Raw genomic sequence first — 15,432 nt, 5'->3', positions numbered from 1 at the left:
TTCGGCAAATAAATGTGCATTAGAACCTACAGGTAGTTACAGATCTCAGTGAGGACAAAAAAACTGTTTGAGTGTAGTCCCTTCAAAAGGCACAGTGTTAGGGGATCATAAACACAGAAGATTCTGCAGATGCTGGAAATCCAGAGTAACACACACAAAATGCTGGAGGAGCTGAACAGGTCAGGCAGGATCTGCGGAGAAGAATAAACAGTTGACGTTTTTAGCAAAGACCCTTCATCAGGACTGAAAAGGAAAGGGGAAGAAGCCAGAGTAAGAAGGGGAGGGGGAGAGAAGGTGTACAAGCTAGAAGATGATAGCTGAAGCCAGGTGAATGGAGGTTGGAGTGATAAGCTGGGAGGTGATAGGTGGAAAAGGCTGAAGAAGAGGGAATCTGAGAGGAAAGGAGAGTGGACCATGAGAGAAAGAGAAGGGGCACTGGAGGGATGTGATACGCAGGTGAGGGGAAGAGAAGAGGTAAGTGGATACCAGAGGAGATGCCTGGTGGCCAACTCTTTAATTCGAATTCCCCACTCCCATTCCAACATGTTGGTTTATGGCCTCCTCTACTGCCATGATAAGGCCACTCTCAGGTTGGAGGAACAACACCTCATATTCCATTTGGGTAGTTTCCAATCTGATAACATTAACATCTATTTCTCTATCTTTTGGTAATTTTCTCCTCCTCCTTCTCTCTTCTTCCATTCCTCATTCTGGCTCTCTGCTTACCTCTTCCTTTCTCCTCACCTGCCTATCACTTTGCCCTGGTGCCCCACCTCCTACCCTTTCTCCCATGGTCCACCCTCCCCTATCAGATGCCTTCTTCCCCAACTCTTTACCTTTTCCACCTATCACCTCCCAACTTATCACTTTATCCCCGCACTTCCATCCACCTGGCTTCAGCTAACACTGTCTAGCTTGGACCCCTTCCCCTCGCCCTACCTACTTACTCTAGCTTTATCCCCCTTGCTTTGCAGTCCTGATGAAGGGTCTCCGTCCAAAACGGCAACTATTTATTCCTTCCCATTGATGCTGCCTGACCTGTTGAGTTCCTCCAGCACTGTATGTGTTAATCACAGTCTAAGGGGAATAGGGTAAGTACAAGCTAGCTGTTTTTGTTTTGTCATTATTCAGGTGAGTGAGGTAAAATAAGAATTTTGGGCTTTGTGCTATAGTTAGCACCTTCTGAAAGAGTTTTATTCACTGCTCTCCATGAGGTTCATTTTCAACTGCAATTTTTGTTTTTTTTTCTCCAGAAATGTTGCAAGTAAATCTTTAGTTGAAAACCTGTAGGAGGGCTCTAAAAGTCAACTAGCACACATATAGAAACATAGAAAACCTACAGCACAATACAGGCCCTTCGGCCCACAAAGCTGTGCTGAACATGTCCTTACCTTAGAACTACCTAAGTTTACCCATAGCCCTCTATTTTTCCAAGCTCCATGTATCCATCCAGGTGTCTCTTAAAAGACCCTATCATTTCCGCCTCCACAGGCAGCCCATTCCATGCACTCATCACTCTCTGCAGAAAAAAACTTACCCCGACATCTCCTCTGTACCTACTTCCAAGCACCTTAAAAATATGCCCTCTTGTGCTAGCCATTTCAGCCCTGGGAAAAAGCCTCTGACTATCCACACGATCAATGCCTCTCATTATCTTGTACACCTCTATCAGGTCATCTCTCATCCTCCATTGCTCCAAGGAGAAAAGGCCAAGTTCACTCAACCTATTCTCATGAGGCATGCTCCCCAATCCAGGTGACATCCTTGTAAATCCCCTCTGCCCCCTTTCTATGGTTTCCACGTCCTTCCTGTAGTGAGGTGACCAGAACTGAGCACAGTACTCCAAGTGGGGTCTGACCAGGGTTTTATATAGCTGCTCTCAGCTCTTAAACTCAATCCCATGATTGATGAAGGCCAATGCACCATATGCCTTCTTAACCACAGAGTCAACCTGCCTAGCAGCTTTGAGTGTCCTATGGAATCGGTCCCCAAGATCCCTCTGATCCCCCACACAGCCAAGTGTCTTGCCATTAATGCTATATTCTGCCATCATATTTGACCTACCAAAATGAACCACCTCACACTTATCTGGATTGAACTCCATCTGCCACCTCTTAGCCCAGTTTTGCATCCCAGCAATGTCCCGTTGTAACCTGTGACAGCCTTCACGCTATCCACAACATGCCCAATCTTTGTGTCATCAGCAAATTTACTAACCCATCCCTCCACTTCTTCATCCAGGTCATTTATAAGAGCACAAAGTGTAGGTGTCCCAGAACAGATCCCTGAGGTACACCACTGGTGACTGACCTCCATGCAGAATATGACCCATCTACAACCACTCTTTGCCTTCTGTGAGCAAGCTTGTTCTGGATCCACAAAGCAATGTCCCCTTGGATCCAATGCCTCCTTACTTTCTCAATAAGCCTTGCATGGGATATCTTATCAAATGCCTTGCTAAAATCCATATACCTTACATCTATGACTCTACCTTCATCAATGTGTTTAGTCACATCCTCAAAAAATTCAATCAGCCTTGTAGGGCACGACCTGCCTTTGACAAAGCCATGCTGACTATTCCTAATCATATTATGCCTCTCCAAATGTTCATAAATTCTGCCTCTCAGGATCTTCTCCATCAACTTACCAACCACTGAAGTAAGACTCACTGGTCTATAATTTACTGGGCTATCTCTACTCCCTTTCTTGAATAAGGGAACAACATCCGCAACCCTCCAATCCTCCGGAACCTCTCCCATCCTCATTGATATAGAAAAGGTTTAGAAACATATGGGGCAAACATGGGCAAATCAGACTAGCTTTGATGGGTATCTCCCATCCAAACTTTGAAATCCATCCATGATTCATCATCAAGAACCCCTACCATCCAGGCGATGCTTCCTTCTTGTTACTACCATTGGGAAAGAGGTGCAGGAGCCTTAGGTCCCACAGCACTAGGTTCAGGAACAACTATTACCCTACAACCATCAGACTTCTGAACCAGCATGGATAACTTAACTCAACTGAAATCTGAATGGATTCCACAACCTGTGGACTCATTTTCAGGGACTCTACAACTCATATTCTCAGTATTACCTATCTATCTATTTGCACGGTTTGTCTTTTGTTCATTGGTTATTTGTCAGTCTTTGTTTATGTATAGTTTTTCATTGATTCTGTTGCATTTTTTTGCTTTCCTGTAAATCCCTGTAGGAAAATGAATGTGAAGGTAGTAAATGGTGATGTATATATACTTCCATAATAAAGATACTTTGAGTGAGACTTTTGGATGGGCATTTGTTCAGCATGGACAATGGGACTGAAGGGCCTGTATCCATACTGTATGTGTGTATGCGATACAGAAATCTGGGTCCAGTATACACTATTCCCTCAATAGTGTGGGGTTTTAAAGATGCATGTACTGCAGCAAAAAGCATTATTTTCTATCTTATTTGCACCGAATAAATCAATTTCAACCACTTAAAGTGGGCATTTCTTGTATTTGCAAGTTAAACAAATTAGGTTTGAACTTACTTAGAAGGTAGGGGTTTGTCTCTCAGTTCTACACAGTAAACAGTTCCAGCAGAATTCTGGGCTACTATTTGGACCATAGACCTTAAAGCATGCATATCTGCCAGAGCCAGTGTCAGTGTTCACAAGAGATGCTGGCAATAACACTCTGGTTACTGAGTAGCAAACTGCAGCGCACAGCAGAGCAGATGCCCTCAGCATGGCAGAATTAGGGTTACAGCACTCCACTGGAGCCAGAATCAGTAAACTCAGTTGCTGTGCTTGGAATCACAGTCACATGCAGAGCAGAATCAGAGAGAGAGCAGGACTAACATTACCCTCACCTTAAGCCTTCAATTAAAATGCTACTTATTTATGCACCAGTTTTGAGGTTAATATTAATAATAATAATATGGCAGTGAAGTCAAGTTTCTATAGAACATAGAATGGTACCACTCAGGAACAGGCCCTTTGGCCCACAAGTGTTATACTGAACCAGCTAAAAGACAAATCAAAAACACCCAAACACTAATCCCTCCTATCTACACCATGTCCATATTTTTCCATCTTCCTTGCATCCATGTGCCTACCAAACATCTCTTAAAAGCCTGTAATGTATTTGCTGCTACCACCACACCAGGCAGTGCATTCCAGGCATCCATAACTCTCTGAGTAAACAACATACCCCTCACATCCCCCTGAATCTACCCACTCTCATCTTCAACGCATGTCCTCTGGTAATAGACATTTCAACCCTGTGAAATAGATACTGTCTGTCCATTTTATCTATGCCTCTCATAATCTTGTACATCTCTATCAACCTCAAGCACTCTAGAGAAAACAACCCTAGCTTATCCAGCCTCTCGTGATAGCACATGCCTTCCGAACCAAGCAGCATCCTGGCAAACCTCTTCTGCACTTTCTCCAAAGCCTCAACATCCTTCCTATAGTGGGGCAACCAGAACAGTATGTTTTTTAATACAGATGTAGCCTAACTAGAGTTTTATAAAGTTGCAACAGAACCACCTGATTTTTGAACTCAATGCCACAACTAATAAAAACAAACATTCCACAAGCCTTCTTAACCACCTTATCGAACTGTGTAGCCACTTTCAAGGAGCTACGAACTTGGATCCCAAGATCTCTCTGCTCAGGAACACTGTTAAGGATCTTGTCCTTAACTGTGTACTCTCTCCTTGAATTTGCCCTACCAAGATTCAATGCCTTACATTTATTCTGGGTTAAACTCCATCTGCCATTTCTCAGCCCATATCTGCAACTGATCTACATCGAGCTGTATTCTTTGCCAGTCTTCTACGCTATCCACAACTCCACCAATCTTATATCATCCACAAACTTACTAACCCATTCATCTACATTTTCATCCAGGTTAATTATACACATTACAAACAGCAGAGGTCCCAGCACAGATCCCTGTGGAACACCACTAGTTACAGATCTCCAGCTTTAATAAATTCCTTTAACTGCTATCTTCTATGTGCAAGCCAATTCTAAATCTAAACTGCCAGTTCGCCATGGATCCCAAGCATCTTAACCTTCTGGATTAGCCTCCCTTCTATAATGATGGTTGATTCACAATTCCACTTTTGCACCTAGGAAATAAATATAAAATCCACCTCCATATTCTTAGTTATTGGTAAGTAAATGATAATCATTGTGCTGGAATAGCCTTATCTCTGTTAAAAATTGTCCAAGCCTGCTAAATTATCCCCTCTGAATAAACACACTCTGATAATCTTAGAAATAGACTGTAAAAGCCTAACCTTGTCTTCTTGCTCTTCGTACTTATTGAAAGTGCAGATTGTTATTAATGATTATGATATAGTTGGGATCACAGAGACATGGCTCCAGGGTGACCAAGGATGGGAGCTCAACGTTCAGGGATATTCAATATTCAGGAGGGATAGACATGAAAGAAAAGGAGGTGGGGTGGCGTTGCTGGTTAAAGATGAGATTAACGCAATAGAAAGGAAGGACATAAGCCAGGAAGATGTGGAATTGATATGGGTAGAGCTGCGTAACACTAAGGGGCAGGAACCGCTGGTGGGAGTTGTGTACAGGCCACCTAACAGTAGTAGTGAGGTCGGAGACGGTATTAAACAGGAAATTAGAAATGTGTGCAATAAAGGAACAGCAGTTATAATGGGTGACTTCAATCTACATGTAGATTGGGTGAACCAAATTGGCAAAGGTGCTGAGGAAGAGGATTTCTTGGAATGTATGCGGGATGGTTTTTTGAACCAACATGTCGAGGAACCAACTAGAGAGCAGGCTATTCTGGACTGGGTTTTGAGCAATGAGGAAGGGTTAATTAGCAATCTTGTCGTGAGAGGCCCCTTGGGTAAGAGTGACCATAATATGGTGGAATTCTTCATTAAGATGGAGAGTGACATAGTTAATTCAGAAACAAAGGTTCTGAACTTAAAGAGGGGTAACTTTGAAGGTATGAGACGTGAATTAGCTAAGATAGACTGGCAACTGACACTTAAAGGGTTGACGGTGGATATGCAATGGCAAGCATTTAAGGATTGCATGGATGAACTACAACAATTGTTCATCCCAGTTTGGCAAAAGAATAAATCAAGGAAGGTAGTGCACCCGTGGCTGACAAAAGAAATTAGGGATAGTATCAATTCCAAAAAAGAAGCATACAAATTAGCCAGAAAAAGTGGCTCACCTGAGGACTGGGAGAAATTCAGAGTTCAGCAGAGGAGGGCAAAGGGCTTAATTAGGAAGGGGAAAAAAAATTATGAGAGAAAACTGGCAGGGAACATAAAAACTGACTGTAAAAGCTTTTATAGATATGTAAAAAGGAAAAGACTGGTAAAGACAAATGTAGGTCCCCTACAGACAGAAACAGGTGAATTGATTATGGGGAGCAAGGACATGGCAGACCAATTGAATAATTACTTCAGTTCTGTCTTCACTAAGGAGGACATAAATAATCTTCCAGAAATAGTAGGGGACAGAGGATCCAGTGAGATGGAGGAACTGAGCGAAATACAGGTTAGTAGGGAAGTGGTGTTAGGTAAATTGAAGGGATTAAAGGCAGATAAATCCCCAGGGCCAGATGGTCTGCATCCCAGAGTGCTTAAGGAAGTAGCCCAAGAAATAGTGGATGCATTAGTGATAATTTTTCAAAACTCGTTAGATTCTGGACTAGTTCCTGAGGATTGGAGGGTGGCTAATGTAACCCCACTTTTTAAAAAAGGAGGGAGAGAGAAACCGGGGAATTATAGACCGGTTAGCCTAACGTCGGTGGTGGGGAAACTGCTGGAGTCAGTTATCAAAGATGTGATAACAGCACATTTGGAAAACGGTGAAATCATCCGACAAAGTCAGCATGGATTTGTGAAAGGAAAATCATGTCTGACGAATCTCATAGAATTTTTTGAGGATGTAATTAGTAGAGTGGATAGGGGAGAACCAGTTGATGTGGTATATTTGGATTTTCAAAAGGCTTTTGACAAGGTCCCACACAGGAGATTAGTGTGCAAACTTAAAGCACACGGTATAGGGGTTAAGGTACTGATGTGGATAGAGAATTGGTTAGCAGACAGGAAGCAAAGAGTGGGAATAAACGGGACCTTTTCAGAATGGCAGGCAGTGACTAGTGGGGTACCGCAAGGCTCAGTGCTGGGACCCCAGTTGTTTACAATATATATTAATGACTTGGATGAAGGAATTAAATGCAGCATCTCCAAGTTTGCGGATGACACGAAGCTGGGCGGCAGTGTTAGCTGTGAGGAGGATGCTAAGAGGATGCAGGGTGACTTGGGTAGGTTGGGTGAGTGAGTGGGCAAATTCATGGCAGATGCAATTTAATGTGGATAAATGTGAAGTTATCCACTTTGGTGGCAAAAATAGGAAAACAGATTATTATCTGAATGGTGGCCGATTAGGAAAAGGGGAGGTGCAACGAGACCTGGGTGTCATTATACACCAGTCATTGAAAGTGGGCGTGCAGGTACAGCAGGCGGTGAAAAAGGCGAATGGTATGCTGGCATTTATAGCGAGAGGATTCGAGTACAGGAGCAGGGAGGTACTACTGCAGTTGTACAAGGCCTTGGTGAGACCACACCTGGAGTATTGTGTGCAGTTTTGGTCCCCTAATCTGAGGAAAGACATCCTTGCCATAGAGGGAGTACAAAGGAGGTTCACCAGATTGATTCCTGGGATGGCAGGACTTTCATATGAAGAAAGACTGGATGAACTGGGCTTGTACTCGTTGGAATTTAGAAGATTGAGGAGGGATCTGATTGAAATGTATAAAATCCTAAAGGGATTGGACAGGCTAGATACAGGAAGATTGTTCCCGATGTTGGGGAAGTCCAGAACGAGGGGTCACAGTTTGAGGATAAAGGGGAAGCCTTTTAGGACCGAGATTAGGAAAAACTTCTTCACACAGAGCGTGGTGAATCTGTGGAATTCTCTGCCACAGGAAACAGTTGAGGCTAGTTCATTGGCTATATTTAAGAGGGAGTTAGATATGGCCCTTGTGGCTACGGGGATCAGGGGGTATGGAGGGAAGGCTGGTGCAGGGTTCTGAGTTGGATGATCAGCCATGATCATAATAAATGGTGGTTCAGGCTTGAAGGGCTGAATGGCCTACTCCTGCACCTATTTTCTATGTTTCTATGTTTCTATATTTATCCAAATAAGGTTTAACAATCACAGGTTTTAAGCCTCGACCACCATTTCAGGCAATAGTTTGCAGACCCCTGTTATTCACAGTTAGAACAACTTTATCTCACTCCCAGTTACCCTGATGAAATTCTTTAAATAGATGTCACTTCGTTTTTGACCCATCTAGGAAAGGAAAATGTGTCCTTCATGTTCATGATATTTTGGTCCCTCATAATTTTTTTGTTTTTCACAGCTCAATTAAATCTTCCCTGAGCTTACTTTAATAGGCATCTGTTAGTATCGTGAGACCATGGATTTGCGCCTTGGAAGGTTTCCAGGGCACAGGCCTGGGCAAGATTGTATGGAAGACCGGCAGTTGTCCATGCTGCAAGTCTCCCCACTCCACTCCAAGGGAAGGGCATTAGGGCCGATACAGCTTGGCATCGGTGTTGTTGCAGAGCAATGTGTCATTAAGTGCCTTGCTCAAGGACACAACACGCTGCCTCAGCCAAGGCTCGAACTAGCGACCTTCAGATCACTAGACAGACGCCTTAACCACTTGGTCATGTGCCAACTTAGCTTACTTTGATCCTAAGAAAACATACCCAGCATATGCAATTTTCACCCTTAGCTATAATTTTGGGAGACCTAGCATCATTCTCACCAATCCTTCCTTTGCTCACTCTGGTGCAATCAAATCTTTCCTGTAAAGTGGAGACCATTACTGTACTCAGTATCCAAACTGTAGTTTAATTAGGATAAGTGGTTCATATAGTAGCGGTGCAGGGGACCCATAGCCTGGTGGCCATGCCCACCACCATTATATATCAGAACCTCAGGAGCCCATTGAATCAATCATTGAGTTAGTTACACACATCACAATGCATGAGTCATCAGTGAACCAGTTTCCAGATGGAAAACTAGAAACTAAAAAGCATCACTAGTTGCATATTACCAAAGCAATCTAACCTTTTCAATTAATGTTTGCATCTACAGGAAATTGAGAGGGCAATGAAACTTGTATTTGACAAGTGGGCAGAAAAATCTGAAGATACCAGCAACGCTAAAATGGTGAATGAATGTTCACTGTTCTTGGTAGGTCCGAGATTTCTCACAGATGGAATTTTCTTTGCTATTTTTTGAATGAAGTAAGTTATCCATATACAGTGCACTTTCAATTGACTTCAGATATTTTGATTAGGACCGACAGCACATACTAGCCAAACCCTGTGATAAACTTAGACAACTTAAATAAGGTTAGCTGGTACAGTGTTACATTGCAGCTCAACATAACTGGTCAGATAATGTGGCTGGGTGAACAGCTGGTCTGAAGTAGCAAAGCATCCAACTTCCTTGTATTTAATGGCAGTATTTGCAGTCATAGGACAGATTTAAGATCCAAGTAACATACATAAATGCTGGAGGAACTCAGCAGGCCAGGCAGCATCTATGGAAAAGAGTAAACAGTCAACGTTTTGGGCTGACACCCTTCATCAGGACCTGAATGAAAGGAGGCAGCACACAGAATAAGAAGGTGATGGGAGGGGAAGAGTATAAGGCAGCAGATTATAAGTGAGACTGGGTGAGGGTAAAGGTGAGTGGGTGGGTGGGGAAGGGGAGATGAAGTAAGACGCTGAGAGGGTATTGGTAAAATAGATGAAGGGCTGAAGAAAAAGGAACCTAATGGGAAAGGACAGTCGACCATGGAAGAAAGGGAAGAAGGAAGGGAACCAGATCGAGGTGATGGGTAGGTGATGAGAAACGAAAGGGTGAGAGGGTAACCAGTACGAGGAATGGAAAAAGAGGGGGGAGAAATTGCCAGCAGTTAGAGATATCGATGTTCATGCTATCAGGATGAGCCCACGTTGTTGTGCTGACCTTTTAACTTGAGATCAATCTAACCCTCCACTTTTCTTAAGTGCTCCTAATGTATCTGCCTCTACCACCAACCCTGGCGGGGCATTCCACACACCCATCACTCTCTGTGTAAAGAACATCCCCCCTATCAATTCTAACCAAACTCGGTTAGAGAAGCGTTAGATTGATCTTAGAGTAGGTTAAAAGGTCAGCACAACATTGTGGGCTAAAGGGCCTGTACTGTGCTGTAATGTTCTGTGTTATGTCCCATGTTATGTCCCAATCAACTCTAACCAAACGCATGTCTTATACATTTGATGTTTTCTTTGTTTAAATTCAAGGCTCTGGATGAAACTAAAACTCATCTTTGATATATATGATATTCTATTATTACTTATCATCTCTCTACACTAAAAGTCTCTTAAACCAGGGGTTCCCAACCTTTTGTGCACTGCGGACCGGTTTAATATTGACGATATTCTTGCGGACCGGCTGACGGGGGGGGGGGGGGGGTTGAACTGTTGAAGTTCAACAGTGCGTGACAGGGAATAGAACATAGAACAGTACAGCACAGTACAGACCCTTCGGCCCACAGTGTTGTGCTGACCCTTAAATCCTGCCTCCCATATAACCCCCCACCTTAAATTCCTCCATATACCTGTCTAGTAGTCTCTTAAATCTCACTAGTGTATCTGCCTCCACCACTGACTCAGGCAGTGCATTCCATGCACCAACCACTCTCTGAGTAAAAAACCTTCCTCTAATATCCCCCTTGAACTTCCCACCCCTTATCTTAAAGCCATGTCCTCTTGTATTGAGCAGTGGTGCCCTGGAGAAGCGGCGCTGGCTATCCACTCTATCTATTCCTCTTATTATCTTGTATACCTCTATCATGTCTCCTCTCATCCTCCTTCTCTCCAAAGAGTAAAGTGCTAGCTCCCGTAATCTCTGATCATAATGCATACTCTCTAAACCAGGCAGCATCCTGGTAAATCTCCTCTGTACCCTTTCCAATGCTTCCACATCCTTTCTATAGTGAGGTGACCAGAACTGGACACAGTACTCCAAGTGCGGCCTAACCAGAGTTTTATAGAGCTGTATCATTACCCCGTGACTCTTAAACTCTATCCCTCGACTTATGAAAGCTATCGCTCCATAAGCTTTCTTAACTACCCTACCTACCTGTGAGGCAACTTTCAGGGATCTGTGGACATGTACCCCGAGATCCCTCTGCTCCTCCACACTTCCAAGTGCCACTGCCATTTACTTCGTACTCTGCCTTAGAGTTTGTCCTTCCAAAGTGTACCACCTCACACTTCTCCGTGTTGAACGCCATCCGCCACTTCTCAGCCCACTTCTGCATCCTATCAATGTCTCTCTGCAATCTTCGACAATCCTCTACACTATCTACAGCACCACCAACCTTTGTGTCATCTACAAACTTGCCAACCCAGCCTTCTACCCCCACATCCAGGTCGTTAATAAAAATCATGAAAAGTAGAGGTCCTTGTGGGACACCACTAGTCACAACCCTCCAATCCAAATGTTCTCCCTCCACCATGACCACAAACCAATTTTGAATCCACCTGGCCAAACTTCCCTGGATCCCATGCCTTCTGACTTTCTGAATAAGCCTACCGTGTGGAACCTTGTCAAATGCCTTACTAAAATCCATGTAGATCACATCCACTGCACTACCCTCATCTATATGCCTGGCCACCTCCTCAAAGAACTCTATCAGGCTTGTTAGACATGATCTGCCCTTCACAAAGCCATGAATAAGGAAAGGTGCAGCTGACTCATATCGTTTCATATCGCCAAATCATATCAATTCCGCATGGCCCGAAAGCACATGCTCGCAGCCTGGTGGTTGGGGAGCACTGTCCTAAACATATGATTAATTAACATTTTTTCACAAATGTAATTCAGAATTTGCTCAAATCCTGTTGGCTGTTCCATATTCTGATCTATGTAACTGAAGAAGTTTTGCAAATTAGATGCATTGATGTGCAACCCAGTTCCTTAAGGTTGTTACACTGGGATAATTTGATTGCAACCTCATGTGTATTTGCACCTATTTGAGTAACGCCTTGCTTATTTAGTATTTTTTCAACTCTTCTTTAAAATGTGCATAGTCTCTGCTTGCACGGAGTTTTGAGGAAGACAATTTGAAAGATTCACTATCCTCTTTTGGACTCTATGAATTTGTAACAATTACATTGTTTAGTCAAGTCAAGTCAAGTCACTTTTTATTGTCATTTCGACCATAACTGCTGGTACAGTCACAATAAAGACAAGACAACATTTTTAGCACTGCATTGTTGTGCCCTGTGGTGGCAATGTTGACATTAAATCTCAAGAGGAATGAAAATATCATGTAACAAATTTAATCTTAGTAAGAGCTGGATGTCTGTATCCTCTTCCACCACTATCCCTCACCTACCCTTGGCCTCTCAGGCTTCCCTCTACTCCTCATCACCCATTCATTTTAACTAGTTCCCTTCCACCACCACCACTCTCCACATCTGCCCTACCCCCAACATCTCACCATCATAACAGGATAGGGTTCTCCTAATCTGTACCTATTACACCACGAGCCTCTGTAGCCAGCACATCATTCTTCATAATTTCCACTATCTAAAAGGGGAAATTACCACTAAAAATGACCATTTTCCCCTCCCCCTACCACCCTCTTCACTTTCCATATGTATGTGACTCCCTTGTCCATTCATCCCTCCCCCAACTGATCTCCCTCCTGCCACTTACCCCATAAGCATGACAAGTAGTACATCTACCCCTACACCTCCTCCCTCACCACTATTCAGGGCCCCAACAGGTTCTTCCAGGTGAGGAGATACTTAATCTGCAAGTCTGTAAGGGTTGTCTCTTGCATCCAGTGTTCCCAGTGCAGCCTGCTGTACATTGGTGAGATCCATGCACCTTTGACAAACACCTTCACTCTGCCTGCCGCAAAAGGTAGGATCTCTTAGCTATCCATTTTATTTTGACGTCCCATTCCCATTCTGAAATGTCAGTTTATGGCCTTCTCTACTGTCACGATGAAGCCAAACTCAAGTTGGAAGAGCAACATTTTATATTCTCTCTGGTTACCCTCCAACCTGATGGCATCAACATCAATCTATCTAACTTCTGGTAATTTCTCCCTCCTTCTCTCTCTTTCCACTGCTCATACTGGTTACCCTTTCACCCTTTCTCTTCTCCTCATCTGTCCATCACCACTTTCTGGTTCCCTTCTCTCTTCCCTTTCTTCCATGGTCAACTGCCCTTTCCTATTAGATTTCTTCTTCTTCAGCTCTTTATCTATTTTACCTATACCCTCCCAGTGTCTTACTTCATCCCCTCATTCCCCACCTACCTTCTCCTTCACCTAGCCTCACCAATAACCTGCTGGCTTCTACTCTTTTCCCTCCTGCCACCTTCTTATTCTGGCTGCTGCCTCTTTCCATTCAGGTCCCGATGAAGAGTGTCAGCCCAAAACGTTGACTGTTTACTCTTTTGCATAGATGCTGTCTGTCCTCTGGCATTTTGCGTGTGATTTCCAGTATCTACAGATTTTCTTGTCTTTGACAGATTTAAGATAGTGGTTGGAGTGATGAGAGGGTGGAAGAGATTTGTTAAAGTGTAGTTCACCGTCCCCATCTGGAAAGCCCAGCCGGATAGAATGATTAAAGGATATTCAACAGTAACTAAATGAGGTTGGAGAATGGAAGTATTTTAGGATTAAGGACAAGGAACAGGACAAAATGAAAACATTTTTTTCCAATGTCTTCCTTCTCAATCATTCCCTAATTGACACGGTTCTTTTCCCAGAAAGGAACACTTACATCTGGCTTACTCAACATTTTTTTCTGCGTTAAAAAGTTCTAAAGAAATGCATGGCTGTTTTCTCTTCTTGTTGGTGGAAATAAAATTACTATATTATTGCAGTTAACACAACGTATTTCCAGTTTTCGATTCAGTACATTTCTTCTGTGCTCTTCCCTGGTGTCATTCATCGAAGGTGGATGTGTTCTGTTATTGTTGGTTCATGAAATGATTGGATCAGTGTTTAAGGCTGTTCTCTACATATGCACCTTTTGAAAAGCAAAGGCCAACACACACTGGACGAAGGGTACAACTGCTCCATGTTGTTTGTTTCTTGTTGCTCCTTTACCTCTCACTGCAGAGCAATTAGTGACATATAACAATTCCCACCGCTTTCTGCACGAAGTTTGTACACTCTCCCCATGACCTTGTGGGATTCCTCCCGGTTTCTCGCATATTCTAAAGTCGTATGGTAAGGGTTTGTAAGTTGCGGGCATGCTACACTGGCACTGGAAGTGTGACAACACTTGTGGACAGCCCAGCAGATTTGATTTATCACAAACAACACATTTCACTCTGTGTTTTGAAGTACGTGTGACAATTAAAGCTATTCTTTAAGATGCTCCTTAAGGCTTACCCTTTTGACGGTGATTTTGGTCAAGTGTCCTGATGCAAGTTTTAACTGTGGTTATTGCTACAGGCTGATGAAAGCAAGGTTAAACAAGCAGGGAATCATTCAGAAACGCCAGAAGAATGCCAAAGGATTTAAGAGACGCTGACCTCTGAGGCTGAGTTAGGTATGTTTATTATACTGCTATCTCAACTGTTGGTGTGATCATCAGAGATTATCTAACACTCCCCGTTAAGGAGTTGGTGCTGGAACTGGATGAACTCTGGAGCATTCAGGAGGCTGAGGGGGTGATAGACAGGACATATAGAGAGGTAGTTACACCCAAGACCCAAGGTGCAGGACGCAGGAGACTGTGTGACAGTCAGGAAAGGGAAATGGTTAAACAGCCAGTGCAGAGTCCCCCTTTGGTCACCCCCTCAACAACAGGCACACCACTTTGGACATGGGCGTAGGAGATGCCCTAGCAGAGGAAAATCCCAGCGGTCAGGTCTCGGGCACTGTGATTCAGAAGGTTGGGGGGGCAGAGAAGAGGTGAAGTGTGGTAATAGGGGATTTGTTAGAAAGGAGGTTCTGTGGACGCAAACGAGATTCCGGGATGGCATGTTGTCTCCTGGGTGCCAGGATGAGGGAATCTCAGATCGTCTCCACAACATTCTTAAGTGGGAGGGGGAGCAGCCTGAGGTCGTGGTCCATTTAGGTACCAATCACGTAGGTAAGAAGGACGAGGTTCTACAAAGTGAGTTCAGGGAGTGTGGTGCAACACACACAAAATGCTGGAGGGTCGCAGCAGGCCAGGCAGCATCTATGTAAAAGAATAAACAGTTCACGTTTCAGACCGAGACCCTTCTTTAGGACAATCCTGAAGAAGGGTCTCATCTCGAAACGCTGACTGTTTAAAGTTCAAAAAGTTCAAAGTAAAATTTATTATTAGAGTACTATAATGTCTCCACGTATAACCCTGA

At 43.6% G+C, this 15,432-nt stretch overlaps 1 protein-coding gene across 1 annotated transcript in view; it reads left to right on the top strand.

The window, feature by feature from the left end:
• The window catches only part of LOC140210752 (peptidyl-prolyl cis-trans isomerase FKBP8-like), a 29,941-nt gene extending 15,333 nt beyond the window's left edge, over positions 1-14,608 (top strand). The window contains exons 7-8 of the mRNA XM_072279997.1: positions 9,154-9,252; positions 14,540-14,608. Of these exons, the coding sequence (XP_072136098.1) occupies positions 9,154-9,252; positions 14,540-14,608 (168 nt within the window). The remainder of the gene's footprint in view (positions 1-9,153; positions 9,253-14,539) is intronic.
• Positions 14,609-15,432: the final 824 nt, after the last annotated feature.

Source organism: Mobula birostris, chromosome 2 (genome assembly GCF_030028105.1).
Source record: "Mobula birostris isolate sMobBir1 chromosome 2, sMobBir1.hap1, whole genome shotgun sequence".
Taxonomy (NCBI): domain Eukaryota; kingdom Metazoa; phylum Chordata; class Chondrichthyes; order Myliobatiformes; family Myliobatidae; genus Mobula; species Mobula birostris.
This window is presented reverse-complemented; position numbering and strand designations above follow the sequence as displayed.